The sequence below is a fragment of the Archocentrus centrarchus genome, chromosome 21 (genome assembly GCF_007364275.1).
Source record: "Archocentrus centrarchus isolate MPI-CPG fArcCen1 chromosome 21, fArcCen1, whole genome shotgun sequence".
Taxonomy (NCBI): Eukaryota; Metazoa; Chordata; class Actinopteri; order Cichliformes; family Cichlidae; genus Archocentrus; species Archocentrus centrarchus.
In genome coordinates, this window is record NC_044366.1 from 5,945,342 (window position 1) to 5,968,491 (window position 23,150).

Below are 23,150 nucleotides of genomic sequence, written 5' to 3' on the forward strand. Positions count from 1 at the left end.
CGGTATCCAGGGTAATGTCAGCATACCACCAAGAAGGACGAACCACATCCAACAGGATTAACTGTGGACGCAAGAGGAAGCTGTCTGAAAGGGATGTTCGGGTGCTAACCCGGATTGTATCCAAAAAACATAAAACCACGGCTGCCCAAATCACGGCAGAATTAAATGTGCACCTCAACTCTCCTGTTTCCACCAAAACTGTCTGTTGGGAGCTCCACAGGGTCAATATACACGGCAGGGCTGCTATAGCCAAACCTTTGGTCACTCGTGCCAATGCCAAACGTTGGTTTCAATGGTGCAAGGAGTGCAAATCTTGGGCTGTGGACAATGTGAAACATGTATTGTTCTCTGATGAGTCCACTGTTACTGTTTTCCCCACATCCGGGAGAGTTACGGTGTGGAGAAGCCCCAAATAAGCGTACCACCCAGACATGCCCAGAGTGAAGCATGGGGGTGGATCAGTGATGGTTTGGGCTGCCATATCATGGCGTTCCCTTGGCCCAGTACTTGTGCTAGATGGGCACGTCACTGCCAAGGACTACCGAACCATTCTGGAGGACCATGTGCATCCAATGGTTCAAACATTGTATCCTGAAGGCGGTGCCGTGTATCAGGATGATAATGCACCAATACATACAGCAAGACTGGTGAAAGATTGGTTTGATGAACATGAAAGTGAAGTTGAACATCTCCCATGGCCTGCACAGTGACCAGATCTAAATATTATTGAGCCACTTTGGGGTGTTTTGGAGGAGCGAGTCAGGAAGCGTTTTCCTCCACCAGCATCACGTCGTGACCTGGCCACTATCCTGCAAGAAGAATGGCTTAAAATCCCTCTGACCACTGTGCAGGACTTGTATATGTCATTCCCAAGACGAATTGACGCTGCATTGGCCGCAAAAGGAGGCCCTACACCATACTAATAAATTAATGTGGTCTAAAACCAGGTGTTTCAGTTTCATTGTCCAACCCCTGTATATATATATTCAAACCATCCACCTCACTATATGCACAAGTAATACTCTGTGTCTTGAGTAACTGGTAAATATAATCAGTGCCCATTACATCACCCCTCTTTTAAATTAGATAAAAAATTGCAAAGCTTAGAATGAGATGAGAGATTGATGGAGGTGTTTAGCCTGTCTTAGATGACTTGGAGCAAAAGGAAACATTTCTCAAAATCTCAAAAATAAATTGCAGAAGACAGCAAAATATCTCAAAAATCTGTAAATACTGCATAGATGGACACACTGGTATTCTACAGGAAGTAGCTACATATGAGAACTATTAGTTTATTTATTTAGAGTATCGATTTTTTAAAATTTTGTAAAGACACAAGTAAGGTAATTCCAGTCTTCGTGTAATCACACGGTTCTGTTTTATGCACAGGCGTAAACTCAGTCTAGGAAAGGAAGCAAATTTATTCAGTGACTGATTGACATCTTCCTGTATTGTTGTTGTGTTTCAGGGGAACTAAGTGTGAGTGAACCTGTGGTGCAAATGAATGACACCAATCCAGAGACAAACGGTAAGAAAATACAACTCTAAACATGTTTTCAGATAAAACATGATGGCCAAACTTGGATGTTTGAGTCAGTTTTTTGCAAATTAGGTCTCAGGTTAATATTCTTCCACAAGGAAACAAAAGAGAGAGAGAGGAAATTAGTCTTCTTCAGGCTGCATAAAAGTTCTGTGATCAGGCAGAACTTCAGTGTCTGTTAGTCCCAAAAATCCATGTAACGTGATGCAGAACTTTAGTATTAATAAATCCAGCCTGCTGAGCAGCTGATTACACCTTTTTGAACAAATTTGATCAGTGAGAAAAACACTGCGACTAACGGTATAAAGATACATTCAGACAATGGAGCACAAAGCCAGAAGCGGTACATGTAGTCTTCATTTATTACAGAGTACTAGACATGAGGGACAGATTAACGGCCATGAGGCGTAATTAAATCACTCATCTTGTCCTCATAGTAACAACCAGTCATTGTTGAATTCTGAAATATGCTTAGATCTGAAAGTAAGCAATTCCAGGTCATTTATTAAATAGAGCAGCGTGTGCTGCCAGAAACCTTTTCTTATGAAAAGAAGAAAAGAAATTGTCAAGGTGCAGTGATGCATAGATGGCAGACAGCTCGCAGAATTGCTTCTGTTGTGAAACGCAAAGGCCAGAAACAGAGTGCATCAGTGTCTTCTTCCCGCATCTCCGTTTGTTACATTCCCACTCATTAATTTTCGGTGTATTAGCACTGTGGGAGCATTAATCACAGCTGTCCTGTAGCAAGGCTGTTTTGTACCACTGCAAGAAAGAACAGGGAGACCCTGGATGGTCTCCCGTCGCCCTCAACTCATTCAAGGAGTTATAATTCTAAGAATTCAATTTCACTCTTGTCAGAAAATATTGAGTGGAAAAGATTCAGGATGAGTTAGCCTCAGTAGTTCTACCTCCTAATCAATCTTTTTCTTTTTGAGTGAAAGTCTTTGATAAAATCTCTGGGATGCATTAAAGTGTCTCTGAGAAACAAAATTGGCATTAAAGTAAAACTTCTTACAATTTCAATTAATTTTTCAGGTCTTTAAAGAGAGATTTAGAAGATAAGTTTAGGTCATATTTCATGTCAAAGTTCACTACTAAGCTAGACTGTGTTTGATTGTCAAAGTCACAAAAGCTATAAATGAGCAGGAGAGAATTTGGCGTGCACGCTGATGTCTGTCTGCCAAGCAGATGTTCCTATGTTGAAATCAAAGACTGACATCTTGTGGCTGTTCGATGAGGCACACACTTTGGCTCTGTGGATCTCCACCAGAGCCCACAAAGTCACTGACATCATTCAAAAAAAATTATCCAAATAGAAATTTGGATAAATAAAGTCCAACAGTAGGATATAGCATCGGCAAACTCTTATTTATCTATTATCCCTAAAAACAAACAAACACTTCATCTTAGTTTAACGGCTGCATCTTGTACTTTCTCGTGAGCATCTGTTGTGTCCTGCATGTGAGAAGGGGCGAGCCGAACAATGCTCCAACCCGAGTCTACCAACATTGTGTGTCTGTGTGTGAGGACAGCTTGTCGTGCTAATTTTGGTTTGAAAGTTTATCACCGTGGTGGATTTGTATGTTAATTCTTTACCTGGAAGTATTAGTTCTCATTGGATTATTATTGTCATTTATAATTGTTGTTCTTTCCTGTGTGTTTAGTTGCTGTAGTGTTTCCTTATCCGTTCCTTATTCCTTTAACTTGTCTTTCTGTTTATGCCATTGTCCTGTAGGGCTCTCTTATCTCTGCCTTCATGTTTAAAGTGAGTCTCATCTCTGTGTTTAGTATGGGTCTTTTGGGTTAGTTCCTGTTTTACTTTGAAGGGTTTTTTTAAGCATCCTGAGTTAGTTTTACTTCCTGTCTCTGTCTTTCCTTGATTTCCTTGATTGTATATATAGTCCTGCCTTCCCGTTCTCTGTTGTCCCTGTGTCCTGTTCTCTGTGCTGTCCTGTGTTTCTAGAATTAGTTTCTCATTTTAGGTTTTGGTCATTTTTTCGCTCTTTTCATCCTGAACAAGAGGCTCACTTTCTGTTATTTATCCTGGATTTGTCTGCTCTCCACGCTGCTGTGACATTTCCTTTGGTATCAGATTTATCAAGTCACGATATCAAATGCTCTGCTGCTGCTCGTGACATCTGTAATGTAGTTAGAATGGATACTTAGCTTTATTTTCTCATTGTTTTTGTTGACCCTAGCTGAGATAAATGCAGAACCTCAGTGTTCATCAGTAGTGAAAGACTCATCGCTCATGGGCCCCCAGTCGGGATATGGAATATGGCCCTGCCCTGACCCAGCAGAAAGCTGCAGAATAAATCCAAGAGGACAGCTTACACAGCCTTATGATAACAACTTCCAGTCTCAGAATGTGTTACTCTAAGACTCAGCCTGCAGACGCTGGACTAAATCAATTTCAGGCAGATGAAGCCAAATGCAACAGTACGCGAACCCCTGTGGAGTTTAAAGCTGAGAGGATGCAGACCGGAATCATTCATCTTCCTCGTCTTGAGGATTGTGATAAATTCCACCTCTATTTTGGTCCTCTAATAAAACTGACATAGATCTAAGTAAATCAACATTTTAAGAATAAATAAAGAGTTTGTTGCTGCTTCCTGTGATTTGCAGAATTAAGTCGTTCAGAGCCGTGCTTCAGACCTGTGGACAGGGGGACGTGCGATGGTGCAGAGAGGAGGTTTGCATACAACCCGGAAAAAAAGAGATGCCAGTCGTTTTCCTACAGCGGCTGTGGAGGGAATGAGAACAACTTCATTTCCCGGAAACACTGCATCCACAAATGCATCAGAAAGGGTGGGATTATTTTAAGACATCAGTTCCAAAGTTTGGTTTACTCATTTCATTCATTCCTCTTTAATTTGCGGTTATGTGATTAAATCATTTTGTTGGTTGTGTTGCAGGTCATGGGAAGGGGATGATGATCCGAATAAAGAGGAAAAACATCAACAGCATTGTTAATCGGTCGAGCTGAGCGCGTCCCGCTGCATGAAATTGTGTTGTGCTGTGAGCTGTATTTATGCCAATATATCTGTTTTTGTTTTGTTTTGCTTTACGCATTTCTTTTTTTTTAATCTCCTTTTTTTTTGTATTGCATCAGCGTATCGCAAGCTCTTCATCCTCATCATTGTTTCTCTTTGCAATATGACTTTCTGGACTTGTTGAAACCTGTTTATTAATGGAGACATAATCTGACAATAACTCGGTTAATTTTATTTTTGGTCAGTTACACTACACTGAGCTTGCACTGCACTGCACATCCAAAGCATTTCAGGGAACCATCATTAAGAATGTTCATTAAAGCAAGATCATTAGAAGAAAAGACTGCAGGATCCCCCTGTGGTCTAGACACAGGCGGTGGTGGAGGACACTAAGCAGATGGTGATGATGCTGAGAGTAGAGAATTCAGATGAAATGCCAGGACAACCTACACTGGTGGAGACAGGGAGGAGGAGGGTTGCAGGGATAAAGTTGACACACATTTGACAGCATGAAGGCCAAAGTAACAAAGAAAACAGAGCAGCCAAAGGAAAGTTACAGAACAGCTCTTTCTTACTTAAACTGCACACATTTTGCATTAATAGAGAGTTATATTTTGAAGCAAAAGTGTGACAAAGGACACTAAAGAGAGGTGACATCATAAACTCACAGATGAAGGTGGGAAATAGTGACGGGATCCTGAAAAGAAACTCACAGGGGCAGAAGGTTCGACTGTAGAGGATAATATTTCATGGAAAAAGAAAAGCTTCATAAACCAAACTGAGGTAGCCAGCACTCTTGTGTCTTTCTCATTTACTTCTACTTCTTCAGTTTTTTAAACTGCAAAGAGTGAGAAAAGTCACATATAGCTTTATTCTGTTTGTCTGTAAGTGTCCCTTTGCTGCTCAGACCGCTGCTGCTGCCACGACCTTTAATAAAGAGCTGCCATACATGAATGAAACATAAGGGATATGCTGAATTTGCTATAGCTAATTTACCCTATAAATGATGGCTATGTCTTTATGATGTCCTTTCAATATTAACTCACTCAGAAAAGGGCAAGGATAGCATCAAATAACAATATTACTGCCTCTTATTACAAGATATTAAAGTTTATAACCTTTGCAGCAGCCTGAGCGACACGCAGAGACGCAGGAAACACGTGCTTTAATATCACAGCAGGATAGTCATATTAGCCATATTTTCAATCAAAAGAAAACAAAAAAGAAAGAAAATGTGTGAGTTATGAAACTAATGAGTTGTGTCACCCACATCACCAAAGTAAAAAGGATGGATCTGCATCATGGAAGCCTTCAGGCAGTCCTGCATTCAAACGCTTTCAACCAAATGATCAGCCAATAATTTTTACTGCAGTATCAGCTTTAATGCAGGCTACATATTAACAGCAGGAGTTTATTTTTTCATATTTCTCATTATTACCAGGCTTTATAGTTGAATAAAGAGCGACTACTTAAAGTAAATCCTGCAGAAGTGCAGCATTTCCTTCAGAGGTCACAGAAAAATATAACAGCCTGTATAACGAGTTTGATATAATTGCTAAACTGTGCTACTCAGCGTCTCACGTTGATCTGTGGACCGCCTGACTCGGGATACCGGCTCTGGTGTAAAACATACTTTTAATCACCTTAAACCGATTTTTAGTGGCTGAACCTTATCGTCCACATTGATTCTATAGCTTACCGACAAAAAACACATTTGTTTGGCTGATTTTTTAAAAACTCAGCAGCTCTGGGTACTAATGCTTTGCGTTGCAGTTATATTAAGCACACATATTTTTTTTTATGTCCTTTTATTTTTACAATCAGTTAGGACCATTCTGATTTAAACTCCTCACTATAGCCTTAATGGGAATGCGTCTGCTGCATATTTACTGTGTGTGTGTACAGCAGCCGATGCTATCCCACAGCGGTGTTGGTATAGTTTCTCTTCAGTTTGAACAACAGCATTAAAGTTGTGCACGATCCTTCGTCCAGAATCAGTTGTGGATCTTCTGCAATCAGGAAAACCTCACAGTTGTAAATCATTGTGAGCAGGATAATGACTCTATTGTTGTCTGTTATCGACTCTTTTTAAAAAAAATTTCCAATCAATATTTTGATGCTTTGTAATAATCCTGTAGGTACTGTTGGTAAGGAAAAACAGAAGGGGGCAGTGTTGTGTAAAGAAAGACGTTTTGTGAGCAGCAGACTGTGCAGTGTTTGTTTTACTGTGTTGTTTACTGCACATGGTTGTAATGGATGGGACTGAAAGAGTTTATATAATAAAGTTCAACAATCGTACTGTGTTTGGGGTTTATGTGTTCTGTTTCCATCTCTTTTAGTGTGTGTAACAAACCCAAAGTGTTGCATAGGAAAACAGAGAAAAGAAAAATCTGAATAAGCCTTTAATGATCATGTATGGTTACAAGAATTGTCAACTGTACCAACAGCTTTTTGTTGTGGTTCTTGTTTTGCAGGGTGGGCTTAACGATTTTTAAAGCATGCCTGAAGGTTGCCTTTGCTGTAGGACAGGATCCACAGCCCATATCCAAAGTGGAGTTCTCAAAATTTGGTCTCTGTTTTGGATTTTATTCAAGTCTGTAATACTTACATAAAACTGCACTAGACAGTCATTTCAGAAACATGCCAAATCATTGCGTCTTGTGAAAGAGATTCTTTGTAGTGTCAAATCCACAGAGAAGCATCACTTTACACTAGCTCCCCAAATCTATCCCAGTGTCTCTGTACATATTGTTTTAGTTTGGCTGAAACTTTCTGTTGTTTTGAGTGAAGAAGCTTTTATAAATCCAGACACAACCGGCCCCTAATGGTCAGCGGTGACCCTGGAATAGATCACTCCCATCGAGGACAGAAGTATCATAAAAGTGGAAGAACAACTTTGTAACGATTTGCATTGTCTTTTCCTTCTAAAGTGGATCCAAACCATGCAAACAAAATGAGCCCAACAGACACACAACATCCCTTCCCCGCAGGATCGAGGCTGCAGACATTTCCTTCAATCTGTCACACCTGTCTGTGTGCGTCAGCAGGTGGCTGTGTCTGAAATCACTCGTTATTAACTGTATTCTGAGTGTGTAAATCCGCTCTTACACTGCATTCCAATAATAATCCCACAACAGATGAATAAGAGGATGCAAAATCACGATGATAAGGATCACTTTGAATTTTCTCATCAGTGCTGAGGGAAGAAAAAGCAGCCTGCAATGAATAAGGGGGTCATTTTACAGAAAACCCAACAGAGAGCTGAAAGAAGAATAAGTGATACATTCATCATGATGACAGAAAGACATCTATAAATAAATAATGTGATATTTTTCAGCTGGAAAAAAAGTGTCAGTTCCCACACTGACACATTCCCACACTGCCACTGCTAGTTTATATTTCACTTTATATATATATATATATATATATATATATATATATATATATATATATATATATATATATATATATATGAAGACATAAATTTATGGATACGTGGTAGGCTGAGAAAAATGGAGAAGGCTGCATTCTCTGATCAACCACAGGCAGAAAAGTAGCTCTCCCAAGTTTATATTCTTTGCATGGAAAATAAATTTATAATGCATTCTTAAAATATACGCCAGTCTCTTAGCCCACCCATAAAAAAGGAAACTGGTAAAAGGGGGCTCAGACTCTTAATTTAAGTGTTTCTAAAATTTGCCTTTTCTCCCAAAAAAACATTTTATTTATTTATTTATTATTATTATTATTTTATTGTTTCTGCAGGCCTGGATCTGAAAGAGCACTTAGCCATACCCTGCAAGGTTCACAACAGTTTCCCTCATGAAGTGCGAAAACACTCTTTAATAGCACGAACTGTGTATACAAGTCTGCATTAGAGCGTAGGAGTTAAAGGGGCACATCATCCTACACTGTGCGGAACTCGCCTCAGATTCCAGGTCCTCAGCTGTAGCCTACAGTGTGATGTAACAGGAAGTAGTGGGTTGCCTTCCAACGTCAATCTGACAGCCGTTTGAGCTGTGCTCATTGAGCGCCGGAGATCTGCTGTGTTCACGTCTCTACCCCGAAGCCGAAGAGGACACTTTGGGGGACTGCCTTGAGAGTTTATTCCGGTTCTCGCTCCCGCGCTGCTGTTGGATTTTACTCCCCGGTAGGACGCGCTAAAATGGAGTGTAAATTGCGGGCTACGCGCCGTGTCCCTTCCATGTTTTGTAGGCAATTTGCAGTAATGTCGAATGCAATTAACGCAGAGGTGACAGGGCATTTTGTTTGTTTATCGAGGGCATTTCAGCTATATCTGCGTGGATGGAGCCGGGGATAAACACTTCCAGAACGCCTGACCCCACTCTAAACGATGAGCATCCTTAACTGGGTCCATTTAAGCTGCATTGTCCCTTCATCAGGGGCTGAATGTGAGGAATATCGAGGGGAAAGAGGAATATAAAGAAACAGCTTTGTTTGTAGGTTTTTGGACAGCATTAGACCACCCAAGCGCGCCCTGCGTGATTACTTATGTCACCTATATTTATTAGTTACGTCCAACAAGACAGTCAGGCTCATCTCTGTCCTGTTTTCAGCTGGTTTAGGATCTTTTTACACGCACATAAATAATAACACTGTTGGTACACATATTCAGAGGTTACATTTTAACATGCATGCGCGGCCGATTCAGTTGCGGTTAAAACAGCCAAATATTGCTCATTTAGATTTGACATCTATAGATTCGCGAATGACTAATGCAGCAAAGGGAGAAAACGCAGTCAGGCTGTTTAGATGAATTAAACTGAATGAGAACAAGACTGAGCTCCATTCAGCGCCGAGGCTTTGATGTAAGCAGTGGCCACTGGTTGCTAAATCATCTGCATGGTTACATAAGCGGCAGATCTGGACATGTTGGAAGTTTGTGGGCTGGACAGTGAAAGGGATGGTGATGATGATGGTGAATGATGGTTGTGATGATGATGGTGTGTAGGAGGAGGATGCGATGACGATGGCCAGTATTGGCGGTCTATATTCTGCTGAGGAAAGATGCACTAGAGTCATTATAAGGGAGGTGACAGAGCAGAGGTAACTCTCTCAGTGCTGATTGGTTGTGTGCAGCAGAGTTTCTGGATATGTTTGAGCTTCATGGGTTTTGCAATGTTAAGGTGGAGTATTCTCAGATGACTTCTTATGTTTATTACATATTGTTTAGCCTAATTCAGCACTTTTGTTATAGTGATTGGGAAAGAAGAGCAATAGCATTCAGAAAGTTAAGCCAAAAGGTTTTCTGTGCTGTTTGTATTTGCTGCTTTGCTTTCTAACTTGCAATTTTAAAGTATTTGAATTTTTTCCGCACAGTATCTGCGCCTGCAGACCAAAGAGAGTATGTTTGGAAAACTAAAAGCATTCAGTTAAAGCTGGACTAAGTAAAGAGTTTTTTTTTTGTCAATTAATAGCATTTAAAACTTAACAACCCAGAAAACTTTATTTCAAAATGATTGTTTTAATTGGTAATGCTCCATATCTAAGACTACATAAATAATGACCAAAGTTAAAAAAATTTTAGGGAAAAAGGCATTTTTAGATATAATTTCAAACCTCGTGAGAAGCCAATAAATAAAAAACAGGGCTTTTATTTTGAAGGAACCGCTGTCACTAGTTGCATGTCAGTTGCATGTTTAATTAAAAAAAACTACTAGCCTGAAAAGGTAACCTTATTTAACAATTAAAAAGAAAAATCTGAGAAATAATTAGCAGAATTAGTTATTTTGAGCTTTGCTATCCTTACGATAATCTCTCAGACTTTCAAATGAATAGTGCACACCTTAAAAATGATGATGCCCTAACTTCAGCGCTCCAACCTGGTTAAATGTTACATGTTCAAGTTTACATTATATGCACGGGATTAGGATTAGAAAAGGTAAAATAATGTTGAGAAATACCAAAAAGGAAGCCCAGTAAAAGAGCGCTTTTACTTTCCTGTCCATGTCGGCTGCACTTTGGACAGTGAATGTATCAAAGCTGCCAGTTGGCAGGGCTGTCTGATGAGTCTTTGAGGCCATTTCGCTCTGACATCTTCCAGTGGCTCGAGCCTACACTAAATGCACAAGCTGATTGTGCAATGGGAATGTCTTGCAGCCCGTCACATTTAACCCATGCTGAGTGTTTACTGCCCACAACTAAAAAGCAACTATTAAATGCAGGTGAGACAAAGGTCTTGGCAGCAGAGCTCCCCAAACCTTTGCAGTCTCCATGATATAGCAGAGCTTTTCCTCGAGCAATGGCGTTTAGAAAGCTGTGCCACTGGAGTCTCACTCGCACTGTAGCCGATTCAGACTGAGAACCATGAAGAAAGGATTTCTTTACCCCTTAGAAGCTCTTGTGGCCTTTGTGCAGTGTTTATATGTGTGTTTAAAATGTGAGGAATTCATCCTGTAAATAAACACTAGGTGACCTACTCCGACGAGTGCAAAGGTCACCCGATTCACAGTCACAAGCGTAATGGTGATTCTCATGAAACGTCACCCCCATAAATCACCAAGGCACGGTGGGCTCCTGCAGCCCGCTCCGTATTGATTCCTCTGTTATCGTCCTCATCCTGTTGTGAACACCGTAGAGCTCTCGCATATTTATGAAGTTTTTATGACCACCAATTTCTTACAGCACCTTTCACTGTCTTTCCGCTGTATTCAAATTAAACCCCTATTGTGTTTCAGCTCAGACTGAATCACCGTCTCTTTTATATATTATATATTATTTTCTTCTCTGCTTACCCAAGACTGAAGCTATCATATTACACAAAAGCACGGTGATGTACATTTGCTGTGCTCCCCTGAGGTTCTGGATTCAGTTTCAGGGATGTGAAACCTTTTGAGGTCATTTTTCCACTCATACATTATGAAGGGTAAATTTATTTCTTCTCTCCAGTTTAATCTGAGGTGTCTGGTGGGACCCGTCATGGGCTAATGTCTTCAGGAGCAGGGCGACTTTGTTTCTGTGTAGTGATGGGCACTTTGAGCTGCAGTGCTTTGTGGTGGGTAGTGGAAAAAGGCAGTGCAGTGTCTAAGGGTCTTCCATGTTTGTGTAAGCTAAACAAACTGTGAGTGATACAAGCTTCCTGATTTACTGTGTGTGTGTGTGTGTGTGTGTGTGTGTGTGTGTGGGGGGGGGGGGGGGTTACACAACAGAGGAAATGATCCCTGGGAAGAGCTGCGTGTTTGTCTTCCAAAGGTGAACCTGGATGCAGATGAGTACAGAGCGGATTTTTATTTCACCACATAACAAAATCCATAGTAAATTTTTGGGGCTTTGATGGAAGGTCATTAATAAATAATCTATAAGATTAAGTGCAGAGATTTCTGGTTTGAGAGGGCTCCTTTTCCAACCACTTTACACTGCTTCGCATTCCTCTTCCACCCTGCATTTTCTGCTGCTCTGAGCAAATGTCTGCAGCAGCCATTTCTGTTGGATTTCCAATTAGCTAACCTACTCTACCATGAAAATATGACTATTATTGCTGTCAAACCCAGGCTGCTGTAAGCTGTGCCAAAAACCTCTCCGTATTATTGCGGTTAATTGGTTTTCAAGGTTAATAAAAGTCTGAAATTGCTTGTTTCATCATTGAAAAACACGCTGTGTTATTGTATGTAGTCTGTGTAATGGTCTTTATCACAACTTATAGCCTGACCTGCATTAATTCTTAGTTTGAAATGGAGGTCTTCCACACCACTAGTACATCTCTAGCAGAAGGCTAATTTTAAATACATCATTGCAAAACACATATCAGGAATCTCTCCTGTAACCACAGAAGTTCAGTTTTCCCTGCTAACAGCACGTCATTTTAGGTAAACATATAGGGAATACGTACACTACCCGTTGGGGGAAAAGTATGGAAGCTTGTTTTTTGCCACAAAAAAAAAAAAAAAATGCCATCCATAACTCAAAATTTGAGTCATTTTCTCGAAATTTTGAGAAAATAAATCAAAATAGAAATTTTGAGTTATCTCTGCCAATCAGGAAGCTCTGTGAAGGTACGTCATTTCCTTGTTACCCTGATGCAGAGGCTGAAGGCATCAGCTGTCCAACAGTTCAACATGAAAACATTGATTTCATACCTTTCATGCAGCTCAGATTCACTAGAAGGCATTCAAAGGTCAAAAACCTGACAACAATTTGTTCACGTTAGTTATACACTGCTGGCTAACTGATACTGTTGCTACCCGATTTTGAGTGCATGTGCATCGGTGATATCTGCTTCCGGGTGACAAGGAAATGACCTCTTTGACGAAGCTTTGTGATTCACAGAGCTATCTCGAAATTTTGATTTGTTTACTCGAAATTTCAAGTTATGGATAGCAAAAAAAAAAAAAAAAAAAAAGATCAGCGACTGAAACAAGCATCCATAAAAAAGCTTTTTTACTTTAAGGGATTATTTTTGGGTTGCAGTACCATGAGTGGCCACTGGGAAAGATTAGTTTCAAGGATGATTGGAAACCATTATTGGTTAATACCATAATTATAATATTGCTGATATTAAAAGTGCATGTTGGTTATACAGTACTGTGCAAAAGTCTTGTACCTGACCATTTTCAGGAGAAAACACTGACCTTTGACTCATTCAAACATAAAAAAAGGCACTTAAATTGGCATGGTGTGCAGTTTGAGGAGACTGGACAGTTTATCTACAGCACTTGAGCAGCATCTGAAAGTCACGTCCTTAAGAAATATGAACAAATCCAGCAAAGGCCTGACAAAGGATCTGGCCCTTCAGCTGATCCATTTATTTTTCATTGAAACCTTGTCAGAAATAGTCTCAGTGGAAGAGTGGCTTTAAAGAAATCATTCGAGGAAGGGGAACGGAGAGAAAAGGCTGAGGTATGCCACAAGAATTGGACTGATGATCAGTGGTAACAGGTCTGATGGAGTGATGAATTCAAATTTGAAATGTTTAATTTAAATCATTGTCAATATGTATGGAGGAGTCAGAAGAGGGTTACTACAGTGAGTGTCTGGTTTCACTGGCTCAGTGAATCAGCAGGAAATTCTAAGTGTGTCTGAGATTACTTTATTCCTTAATGTTACAGGAAGTGCTGTAACATTTTAACAGTATTTGTATAAAATTAACATTAGAAGAAGAAAAAAGGTAATCTGAGTACTCTAACATTTTATTTTGTAACCTGTACCAGACATCCATGAGGCTGATGCTCTGACTGCTGCTCTGTGTAACATGAAAGCCAGACATAGCTGCTACAGAAGAGCCACAGACCGTATAATACACTAGATTTCTTTGTAATGCTGCTTTATTGTCCAGCTTACAACATTATTTTGTCTTGTTCTGCATCCTTGTAATGCTAACATATCCAGTGACCAAGCAGACATCCACTAGGGGAGGTCTGCATGCTAGTTACGCCTCAGCATTAGGGGTGGCTGTGGTTCAGGAGGTAGAGCAGATCATCTACTAATCAAAAGGGTGGTGGTTCAATCCCTGGCTGCTCCGGTCTGCATGCCAAAGTATCCTTGGGCAAGATACTGAACCTCGAATTGCTCCCGATGTGTTCACCAATGTTAGATAGAAAGCACTTCGATGTAGAAGGTGCTTCTATAAATGAATGTGTGAATGGGTGAATGAGATGTGCAGTGTACAGCGCTTTGAGTGCTCATGTAGAGGAGAAAAGTGCTACATAAGAACCAGTCCATTTACCATTACCAAACAAATGCTGTCTGCCCTCACCCTCCTGCCCTGTAACATACAGCGCTTCTTCCACTGCTTCATTATTATCTGTGGTTTTTATGGTTTGTCTTATTTTCTCCTGGTAACACTTAACTTTCCAGATCATTTTATTGATAAAACAAGCAGCTCTTTATAAATTTAAAATCACTTTACACTATTTGTGACATCAATAAGGGACGAGCGTCATGCTGGTTGCCTTCAACAGATTCAGATATTCTCAAAAAACAAATATCTTTATTGTTGCTCTCATGTCACACACACACCAAGCTGTTAAAATGTTTTTGTTACACAAACCCGAGGCGCACACAGAAACTTGAACCTCTTAGTAGTGACGTGAATAACACTTTCAGAGGTCAAGTCTAGGGCCCACAGCGTGCGTACAGAGGATATTCCTTGGCTTCCTTTGGCTGTTAATTTTGAGCACCAGTGTTATTTTTGTCATGGCAGTGCCCGCAGGGAACCACTCGTACAGGTCCCTGGACGGCCTGTGTTGTCGAATGCTAAAAGAGGTTTTCAGCCAAAGATTAAATAATGCATCACAGAACGACCTTACTCCTTTTCTGTGTTCATCATGTGTGTGTACAGTGTCGTGTCCTGCCTCAGGAAGTCAAGAATTCATTGTCCTAATGTAGAATGTGAGTGTGATACGAAGCTCTGGAAATGCTTGGATGTATATAATGAAATGGAATACAGGAAGGATTAAGGAATGTTGCTTGACTCACTTGAGCGACCCAAAAGAGCATTTTTCTGCCTTTATAATGTTTCGAAAGCCTGAAGAAGCTGAGTGGAAGCTTCGTTGATATAATCCACAGAACTGAAGAACCATTTATCTATCTTGGAAAAAAAGATCTGAAAGAACATGTAAACACTGATTTTTAATGCCTAAAGGCAGCGTTTGGCCTGGAAACCCCCCCCCGCTGGCTGCTATTTTAATGGCCAAGAATCATTACAACAGACACAGTCATGGAAATAAATTTGGTGAAAAGCAGCAGCTTGTTAGGATGCTGAAATGTCACCCAGAACGGGGGGAAAATTCTGCTGAGGAAGCTTAAGCTATTGTGTAAATCTGTCAGGCTGTCAGTGCATTTAAAGCACTTGACAAAGAAGAACTAGTGACCTGTAAAAATGTGGTTCTGTGTAGTGGAAAGAATTGGTTAAATTAACCACCCATTCCCACCAGCCTGTACTGTATGCACAGGGTTATACAGCGAGCATGCTCAGCAGGTTATGCTTGTGGCTCAGTGGCTACTTGAAAACATTTACATTACCACCAAGAGCAGCTATACAGGTGCAGTGCATGATGGAGCCTGGTTTATTTTTAACCAGGTATCTGTACTATTTTTTCCTTTGCGTACTCCAGTGGCCTCTGGAACAGGATCCTTTTCCTATGCTAAGACCTATAGTATGCAAAGCCTCTTTAAAGTAACTGGAAACTTTTTTGTTGTAAAGATTAATGAGGACACACTAATGAAATTAATTCAATTTCACATTTTGAGTAAAATCCAGCGATTCGAGGCCGGTCTGTTGAGGTGTTGCAGCATACTCACGATCTTATATGACAGAGTTTTGGAGAAAAATATGAGGTGCGCATATTAGAGGGATCAGTACAACTATGCCAAAAATGATCTCAGCAGAGAAAGGGAACAGATTCAAATGCTCTGAAATGATGGAACATCATTCCATTCAAAAATATATTTCCTCATTTGGTGTTTCAATGATGCTGATTCTATGGATGGTTAGACCACCCCAAACATCACCATCACCTAAAGATGATTTGCAGTGACACTCACTCAAGCACATCCAATATTGAGCTATTGATGGATTTCACTAGTTTTGGTCAAAGTATAGTACTCAGGTTGTTGTAGCCAGAGTTACTACATTGCCTCTTCTTCTCCTGGCTGCATCATTATATCAGCTTTCTTAAGCTTTTATAACACCTCTGTCCTCACGTCTGGATGTCTTTGTTAACCTTGTTCTTGAATAAGTGCATTTGTGAAGTAATCCCCTTGTGTTGACTCCTGCTTCATCACATTTTGCGAGGCTATTTGTGATTTTAAAGGTTTGAAAATAAAATAAATCACTTTACCGAAAACGTGCAGCAGTGATTGACAAATTAAATCTATACTGAATCACTGGCACATAAGCAGCATTTTACTGCTGTAACCGGTCCATAAGTTGCTTCAGGTAGTTTATTCCAGTGGTTGCCAACAATAAATCTGAGGTGACAGGAGCTGATTACAGGGTAGGAACAAAGGTGAAAAGCTCAGCTGCAGCTCAGGCACCGAATACTTGGCATAATTAGGATTGCTTCTCAAAGCTCTGCTAACAGGTCTCTTTTAAAGCCAACACATACTTGATATTCAGAACAAAAAATGTCACTTTTTAAAAATTTTATTTGAAATGAAAGCATAAAAGTGCAGTTTTGTGACATCTGTGTGATCTTGTTGTGGATACTGTGTGTGATTATTTGGTAGTGTGGTAAACGTTTCTAACATTAACGTCATCACCACCGTGACGGGTTGATGTGCCAATAATGAATTGGAATGTATTGAAAATCCTGAAGTCTGAACTTTGCTAAGTGGATCCCTGATGCTGGAGGACTCTGCAAAACTCCAGGAAAAATACTGAGTGTATTTATATGTGGCAGTAACAAAATGGTTAGGGTGCATACCACATGGGCACAAGTGCCCTGAACAGCAAGTCTGTAGTTCAGTTCCTGACCTCGGACCATTTGTTGCATGCCATTCCCCTACACTCTTTCCTGTTTTTCCCGGCTCAGCTGTTGCTATCATAGACCCCCCCCCCCCCCGCCCCCCCAATTAATCTAAAATACACTGTTTGTCTCTCCAACACAGACAGTCATCATAATCAATTTAATGAAACTCACATTTATAATTTTTATAAAGGAACAAGAACTCCATTGGATGCACTATATGTACTTCAACCAACACACACACACACACACACACACACACACACACACACACACTTACTTCCTATCTTGGTATTATAAAAAGGACACATGCTTTACATAGCCACTGAACACTTGCACTGGATGAAGATGGTTTGTGACAAAGTCCTTCAACATTTATAATTCCCTGAGATATTTAGCTGCATCACATGTCCACTGGCTTCACAGACTTCAGTAACTAGCTGTATAACATCTGCTATCATCCACAATAAGCATCTCCTTTCACTTTTTCCAATGAGTTGTGAAGATGAGTATTAGAATCCACTCTTTTCCTCTTTTCAACACTATCGCCGTAAATAGATCCATGTGCTTGCCCCGAGGACACTGGCATGCTGGTGAGGGTGTGAATGAAATGACATGAATGCTTTGGTATCTGAGTTGCTTTCTACTTCAAAACCACAAGAACACAGCCTCCTTCTTGTCCTGCTAATGCAAAGAATATTGCATGCTTTAGTCAGGATAGGTGGCATGAGACTTGCAGAGGTCTTTTCATGCAACGAAGATGACTCCTCCTTCACGTTTGTGTGGGAATGCTGTTGTTTTTCCTGACATCTGGTGATGCCCCTGGCAAATGGGAGGTCCGCGCTCATGTCGCAGGCTTGGTAACATCAGTTGCTGTGAGGTTAAATTCTTATCCAGACAGTTTCACTCACATGGGAAAGAGCCGCACGTACAGCTGATCCTGTGGAAAACAACCAATAGCTAAATTTGGCCCCGTCGATCAGAGGGGAAGCTCTCAGAGGCACCGGCTTCATACAGTCTTGTGCTCTTTGGGCTTTCCAGTCTTGTGTTCTGTATTTGCATGCTCAGCATCTTTTGAGGGCAGACATATTTATTTTTTCTTAAAATTTCCTCTTTCACAGACCCTCTTCTAGCCTCTAAAATTATCACACTGTGATAACACAAAACAGTGTGGGACCAAGTGGGTTGGTGTACACTGCATTGCAGCCACAGACACAATAAAAGAGGTGTTATTAGGCAGTTGTAATGAGCATTTCTATTGTATGTACAGACCATGTGTTTGTTTGGACTGATTCAGATGATATTTCGAATGATTTCTTAACCATTTGGAACATAAACAATCAACATGGCTCCTGGAGAATGGATTTCTCAGTGCTGCCAGCTGTCAGAAATGTATATCAGTATTGATAAAAAGAACTTGTGATCTCGATGGATTTGGACATCCTCGGTGTCGAACAGATAATTGTGGTGACAAGTGAGACGTCACTTTTGATTTGACATATTAGATGGAAACTTGTAGCTAAAGTCACTCCGGTTCCATTTTTCAAAAACACAGTTGTGTTGTCGTAAACAGGCTTTACAATATAAATAAACAGTGTCGTGTGGAATTAGTGGAAGCAGATTTGCTAATTGAATTTATGTTTGTTGTAATTTGTTTGAACTTGATTCTGTGGAAATCTTCTGCTTAATTATAATTTCTTTTGGCACAGACCAAATACAGCTGGTTTTTAATAACATGTCCCTATGCTTTTGCCATACTTACATTAATCTGTACTTCAAACATGACCCTGCACACCAAATCTTCCCTGACTCTTATTCTGCACTGAAATGATAACTGATGGGAAACACTGATATGAAATTAGCTATAGAAGGAACAACTGCGCTGCTTATCCTGTCTCATCTCCTGTTTACAGAGCAAGCACGAGACTTCTTTGCGTAGCTCTCAGAGTGATTAGTGTTTTGCAAACACTGCAGTGTGCGAGCGCAGCATCCTATTTTATTTTATAATTTTCCTTTCACACTCCTTCACTGATCTTTTAGTATGCAGTATTATGTGAGATTGTCTGGTCTGGTCATTTTACATAGTAGTTTTATGATGGATGATTCTTTTCTCTAGTTCCTATTGTTCTGTAGCTATTACGAGAATATGGTCAGTTCAGATTGCAAATATTCTTTGAAGAATGATGTTATAATTGTATCTTGATTAATCAGATTAGAACAGGAATATGTCCCAGCAGCCTCTTCTGCGAGCAGAAGCTTAATCTGCTCTCATGGCTGTTTCCCGCTTTGTTTAATCCCATATCCTGCTATAGATTGAGGCAGTAATGCAGTTACTGGCCTTTACCAGCCTAATGGATCTCTGAGCGGAACTTGATAGAACTTGGTGTACAGGGCACCAAACATCTTGTGATGTTTACAGCGCAGTATAGCATCTCTGCAGGGACAGTGGGAGTTGATAAGTGCAGGCTGCACTCTGGCACTGGGTGAGAAGACAGCAGATGTTATGCATAGGCTGTTTTTCTGGGTAAATTTCTGTATGCTGCTAGATGTAGTAGGTGATGTCATCTCTTGTGTAAAGTGTACATGACTAACCACTTCAGTGAAACACTCTGAGGTACTACAGATAATAGTGGACCACCTACAGTTTGCAGTGGTCTGTTGTTGGATAAAAATTGACCCAAGCAGATCAATAATCAAGTGCTGCGCCTCTCTGCAGGCGGCTCTCTTAGTTTTGAGTTGCAGTTAGCAGAAAGATGTTTATGAAGTTTATGTCACAAATTAAATGATTTTATTTGTGAATACACACACTAATTTTTCATTTTCTTTCTATGTACATGAGATGGAAAACATGAACAATAATGTTGTTTCAGTATCTTTTAGTATTGGAGCTTTCCCAGTTGTTCCCCACTCCCTAAAACTTCAATCTCCTCTAGCTTGTTCAGCTGCTACGAAATACTTTTTTGGACATTAAATGCAATCAGAGACACGCAAATGGTCATCAGGCAGGAAAGAGCAGCAGATGTACTCACTCTGAGGATGCTGCAATCAGTGAAAGGATAACATAACTTCTCATTGGTCACGTGTTTTATCTTTTCAAAAAAAAAATAGTTTTTCTTTAAAAATAAATGTGGGAAGTCTGGGTGCTGTCCTGAGGTTTAGAAAGTGCAAACCGCTGTGGTTTCATGTCATGGTTCCATCTTAGTGTGCTGTGATAACACCAGCCCGCTGCTGCAGCTGTTGAGCTCTCATTACCTCAGTGATAGCGGCATTAATAGGACATAGAGACATAGTAAACGTTAAGTGCATGAATGTAAACACAGACAAACCACAAGGATTATGTAACAGAGTCTCATCAGGAGGATTATGTGACAGCCGCAGCAGATAATCAGAGGGATCCTTTTTCTCTGTAGCTAAGTGCAGGGACAGGACTGGTATTATTATATTAGTAGCATCCCTGCTTTGACCACAAGGTTCTGTGGTGAAATACACAGTTTACTGAAGCATTAAGAGCTCCTTTTGTGTCTGTGTAAAGCTGTTTTTTTCCTCCCAATCACTTATGCTTTAGTTGTGTTGGGATGCACGTAATTAAAACTTTATTCTCTCTGTATCATTTGGTTTCAAAAAGGAATGACTATTTAAAGCATGCTTTCTGAGATAACTGAAAATGCCCTAAAGTCTTCCCGTGGCTTATAATAACAAAGGTTACTGGAAATGATCGATCACTGTTCAGTAATGCAACTGTAATGACCATGAAGCTGCATGACATGACAAATTCCATTTAGATGGGAGAGTCAGCAAATTTCTATCAGTTAAACGGTACAACATGAGCAGGTAGACACACTCATATGCATGCGCTCACGCACACACGCACACACACACACACACACGCACATACTGCTGTAGTCATGAGTAACATTCAAGCATCTATTCAGTCTTTGACATCTGTTCTCTGTTGCCATCTGAAATGATGCATCCTCTTTTAAAAAATAAATAAATAAAAGACTTGCCAAGAAACAGTTGGGGAACTTGGCAGACCTAGAGTGCTGTGTGTATGTGTGCATGTTTGTGTGACAGAGCAGCTGATCTTTTCTTGGCTGTTTCTAATTTGCACGTCACCATAATGTTTTACAATCCCACTTTCAGTAAACCCCTCCTCTCCCTCAGCATAATGCTGTTTTAACTCTGAGCAGACTTCAGGAGGCACTGCGCCAGTCAGTCTATTTGCTGACTGAGCAGCATGGGGACTTGTGTGAGAATAAAAGCTACTTTCACCTGCTCCTTACTCACAAGGGGTCACCACAGCCAGGTAGATTCGCATGTTTGATTTGGCTGATTTCTTTACACTGGATGCCATTCCTGACACGACCACAAAGCGATTTGTGTCTCCCTCCGGGATTGAACCAGGGATCTTTTGCTTGTTAGGTGAATGTGTAAACCACTGTGAGAATAAACGGGGGGAACTCCTTCTCTGATGTACAGAGAAATGTGCATTTCCCAACTGATTGTCAAGTGGTCTCTGACGGTTGCTGGCAGTCTGTGAAATCGATTGCTGCCCTAGTGACACAGGCCTAGAGACCCGTCAGTGACACCCTGGCCACTGCTAGTGTGTATTCCACAACCAGTTGATGAGTGGGTGCTGGAGGTTGCTGGCAGCCGCTAGACTGGAATTGATTGCAAAAAGGTTTATGGTGTTGCACTGAAAATTTCCTTTTGATTGCTTTGGTTGCTAGCAGATTGCTACAGTCACCTGTAATTTGCACAAGACGCCGACTTGTCTGCAAACGCTCGCCATTTTACGCTCTAAGCTGACATTTCAAAAGATGCAGCTTTTATTTTGTAGTCTGCAGCAAGGGTCTGCATCTCACTTTTTTCACAGTTTCACTTCAGCTCAGAGAGTAAATTGGCGAGTGCTCGCAAACTACAGGCAACTGTAGCAAGCTGCTAGTGACCAAAAGAATCGCAAGGAGGTTATTGGTGCATCATCCTCTTTTGGACCGCTTTCATCCAGCATCAGCCAACTACCACTCGCACACAGTCTGGAATGCACATTTTTCCCTTGCGACCATGAGTTACCAGTTGCTAACGGCCTCTAGGCCTGTGAGACTGAAGTCTAATATGTTCAAAGGTTTATCTACCAAACCCTAACTCTAGTGGTTCAACCTAGCTGTAGAATTTCACAGAGAATTAGCAGCTAGTAGCAGTTTGTCGTACTACAGTGGCTCCCAGACTTTACATGGGCATGCCACCCATGCATATTAATGGATCCCAATAATATGTGCCAACTCGTTTTAGCATTTGTTATATTTTCTACACATCTGAGAACAATTTATTTGTGGACAAGACCATCAGTCTTATGTTGGAAAGTACAATCACTGCTAGCCAGATAGCCCCATTGTGTGTTTTCCCTACCAGTTGGCTTACTGACCAGGTTACTCATGTTGGGTCTCGATATCATTCAGCTACTTCTCTAGAGGATCTTTTCCGCAGCTGAGGAGCCGAGCCTGCTGCCACAGGATAAGAATTGCTTCATGCACCGTTACATCGAGCTCACTGAGGCTGCAGAGCAGAACAAAGACTGTTGCTGACAGCTGCAGTAAGATGGTCAAGTTCATCCACCGGATGAGACTCACAGTTGAGGCAGCTAGTAAAGTTGGCGTGTGTGTGTGTGTGTGTGTGTGTGTGTGTGTGTGTGTGTGTGTGTGTGTGTGTGTGTGTGTGTGTGTTTGGCTGCATGCATGTGTGACAGAGCAGCTGATCTTTTCCAGCCTGTTTTTAATTTGCACATCACCATCCTGTTTTAGTCCCTCCTCTGCCTCAGTGTAATGCTGTTCTAAACTGAGCAGACTTGAAGAGGCACTACACCAGTCTTATCAGTTGCTGAGCTGCAGTAGAATGGGTCAAATACCTCCCTGATGTACTGACTGGTGGCTGTACTAGACCCCCGCTTTCCCTCTTCTTTTGTTTTTCAGGTTGTTACATGATTTTACAAAGTTCTGAACTAAGTAGTGAATATTTAACATCTCACAGAAGATGCAGCCAATTAAATTGCTCCATTGTGTGTGTGTGTGTGTGTGTGTGTGTGTGTGTGTGTGTGTGTGTGTGTGTGTGTGTGTGTGTGTGTGTGTATAATTCAATAATTAAAACATTTCCAAAAGACAAACTTACAAATGGAGTTAATCAGTAACTCGTTTA

General features: G+C 40.7%; 2 protein-coding genes across 4 annotated transcripts in view; both read left to right on the plus strand.

The window, feature by feature from the left end:
• Positions 1-6,836, plus strand: part of tfpia (tissue factor pathway inhibitor a) — a 45,072-nt gene extending 38,236 nt beyond the window's left edge. For both annotated transcript variants that reach the window (XM_030758939.1, XM_030758940.1), the window contains 3 exons: positions 1,469-1,528; positions 4,166-4,348; positions 4,456-6,836. In XM_030758939.1, coding sequence (XP_030614799.1) covers positions 1,469-1,528; positions 4,166-4,348; positions 4,456-4,526 — 314 coding nt within the window. In that variant the 3' untranslated portion in view covers positions 4,527-6,836. The remainder of the gene's footprint in view (positions 1-1,468; positions 1,529-4,165; positions 4,349-4,455) is intronic.
• Positions 6,837-8,541: 1,705 nt separating this feature from the next.
• The window catches only part of calcrla (calcitonin receptor-like a), a 51,843-nt gene continuing 37,234 nt past the window's right edge, over positions 8,542-23,150 (plus strand). For both annotated transcript variants that reach the window (XR_004021696.1, XM_030758428.1), the window contains exon 1: positions 8,542-8,683. The gene's annotated coding sequence lies outside the window, so the exon portion shown is untranslated. The remainder of the gene's footprint in view (positions 8,684-23,150) is intronic.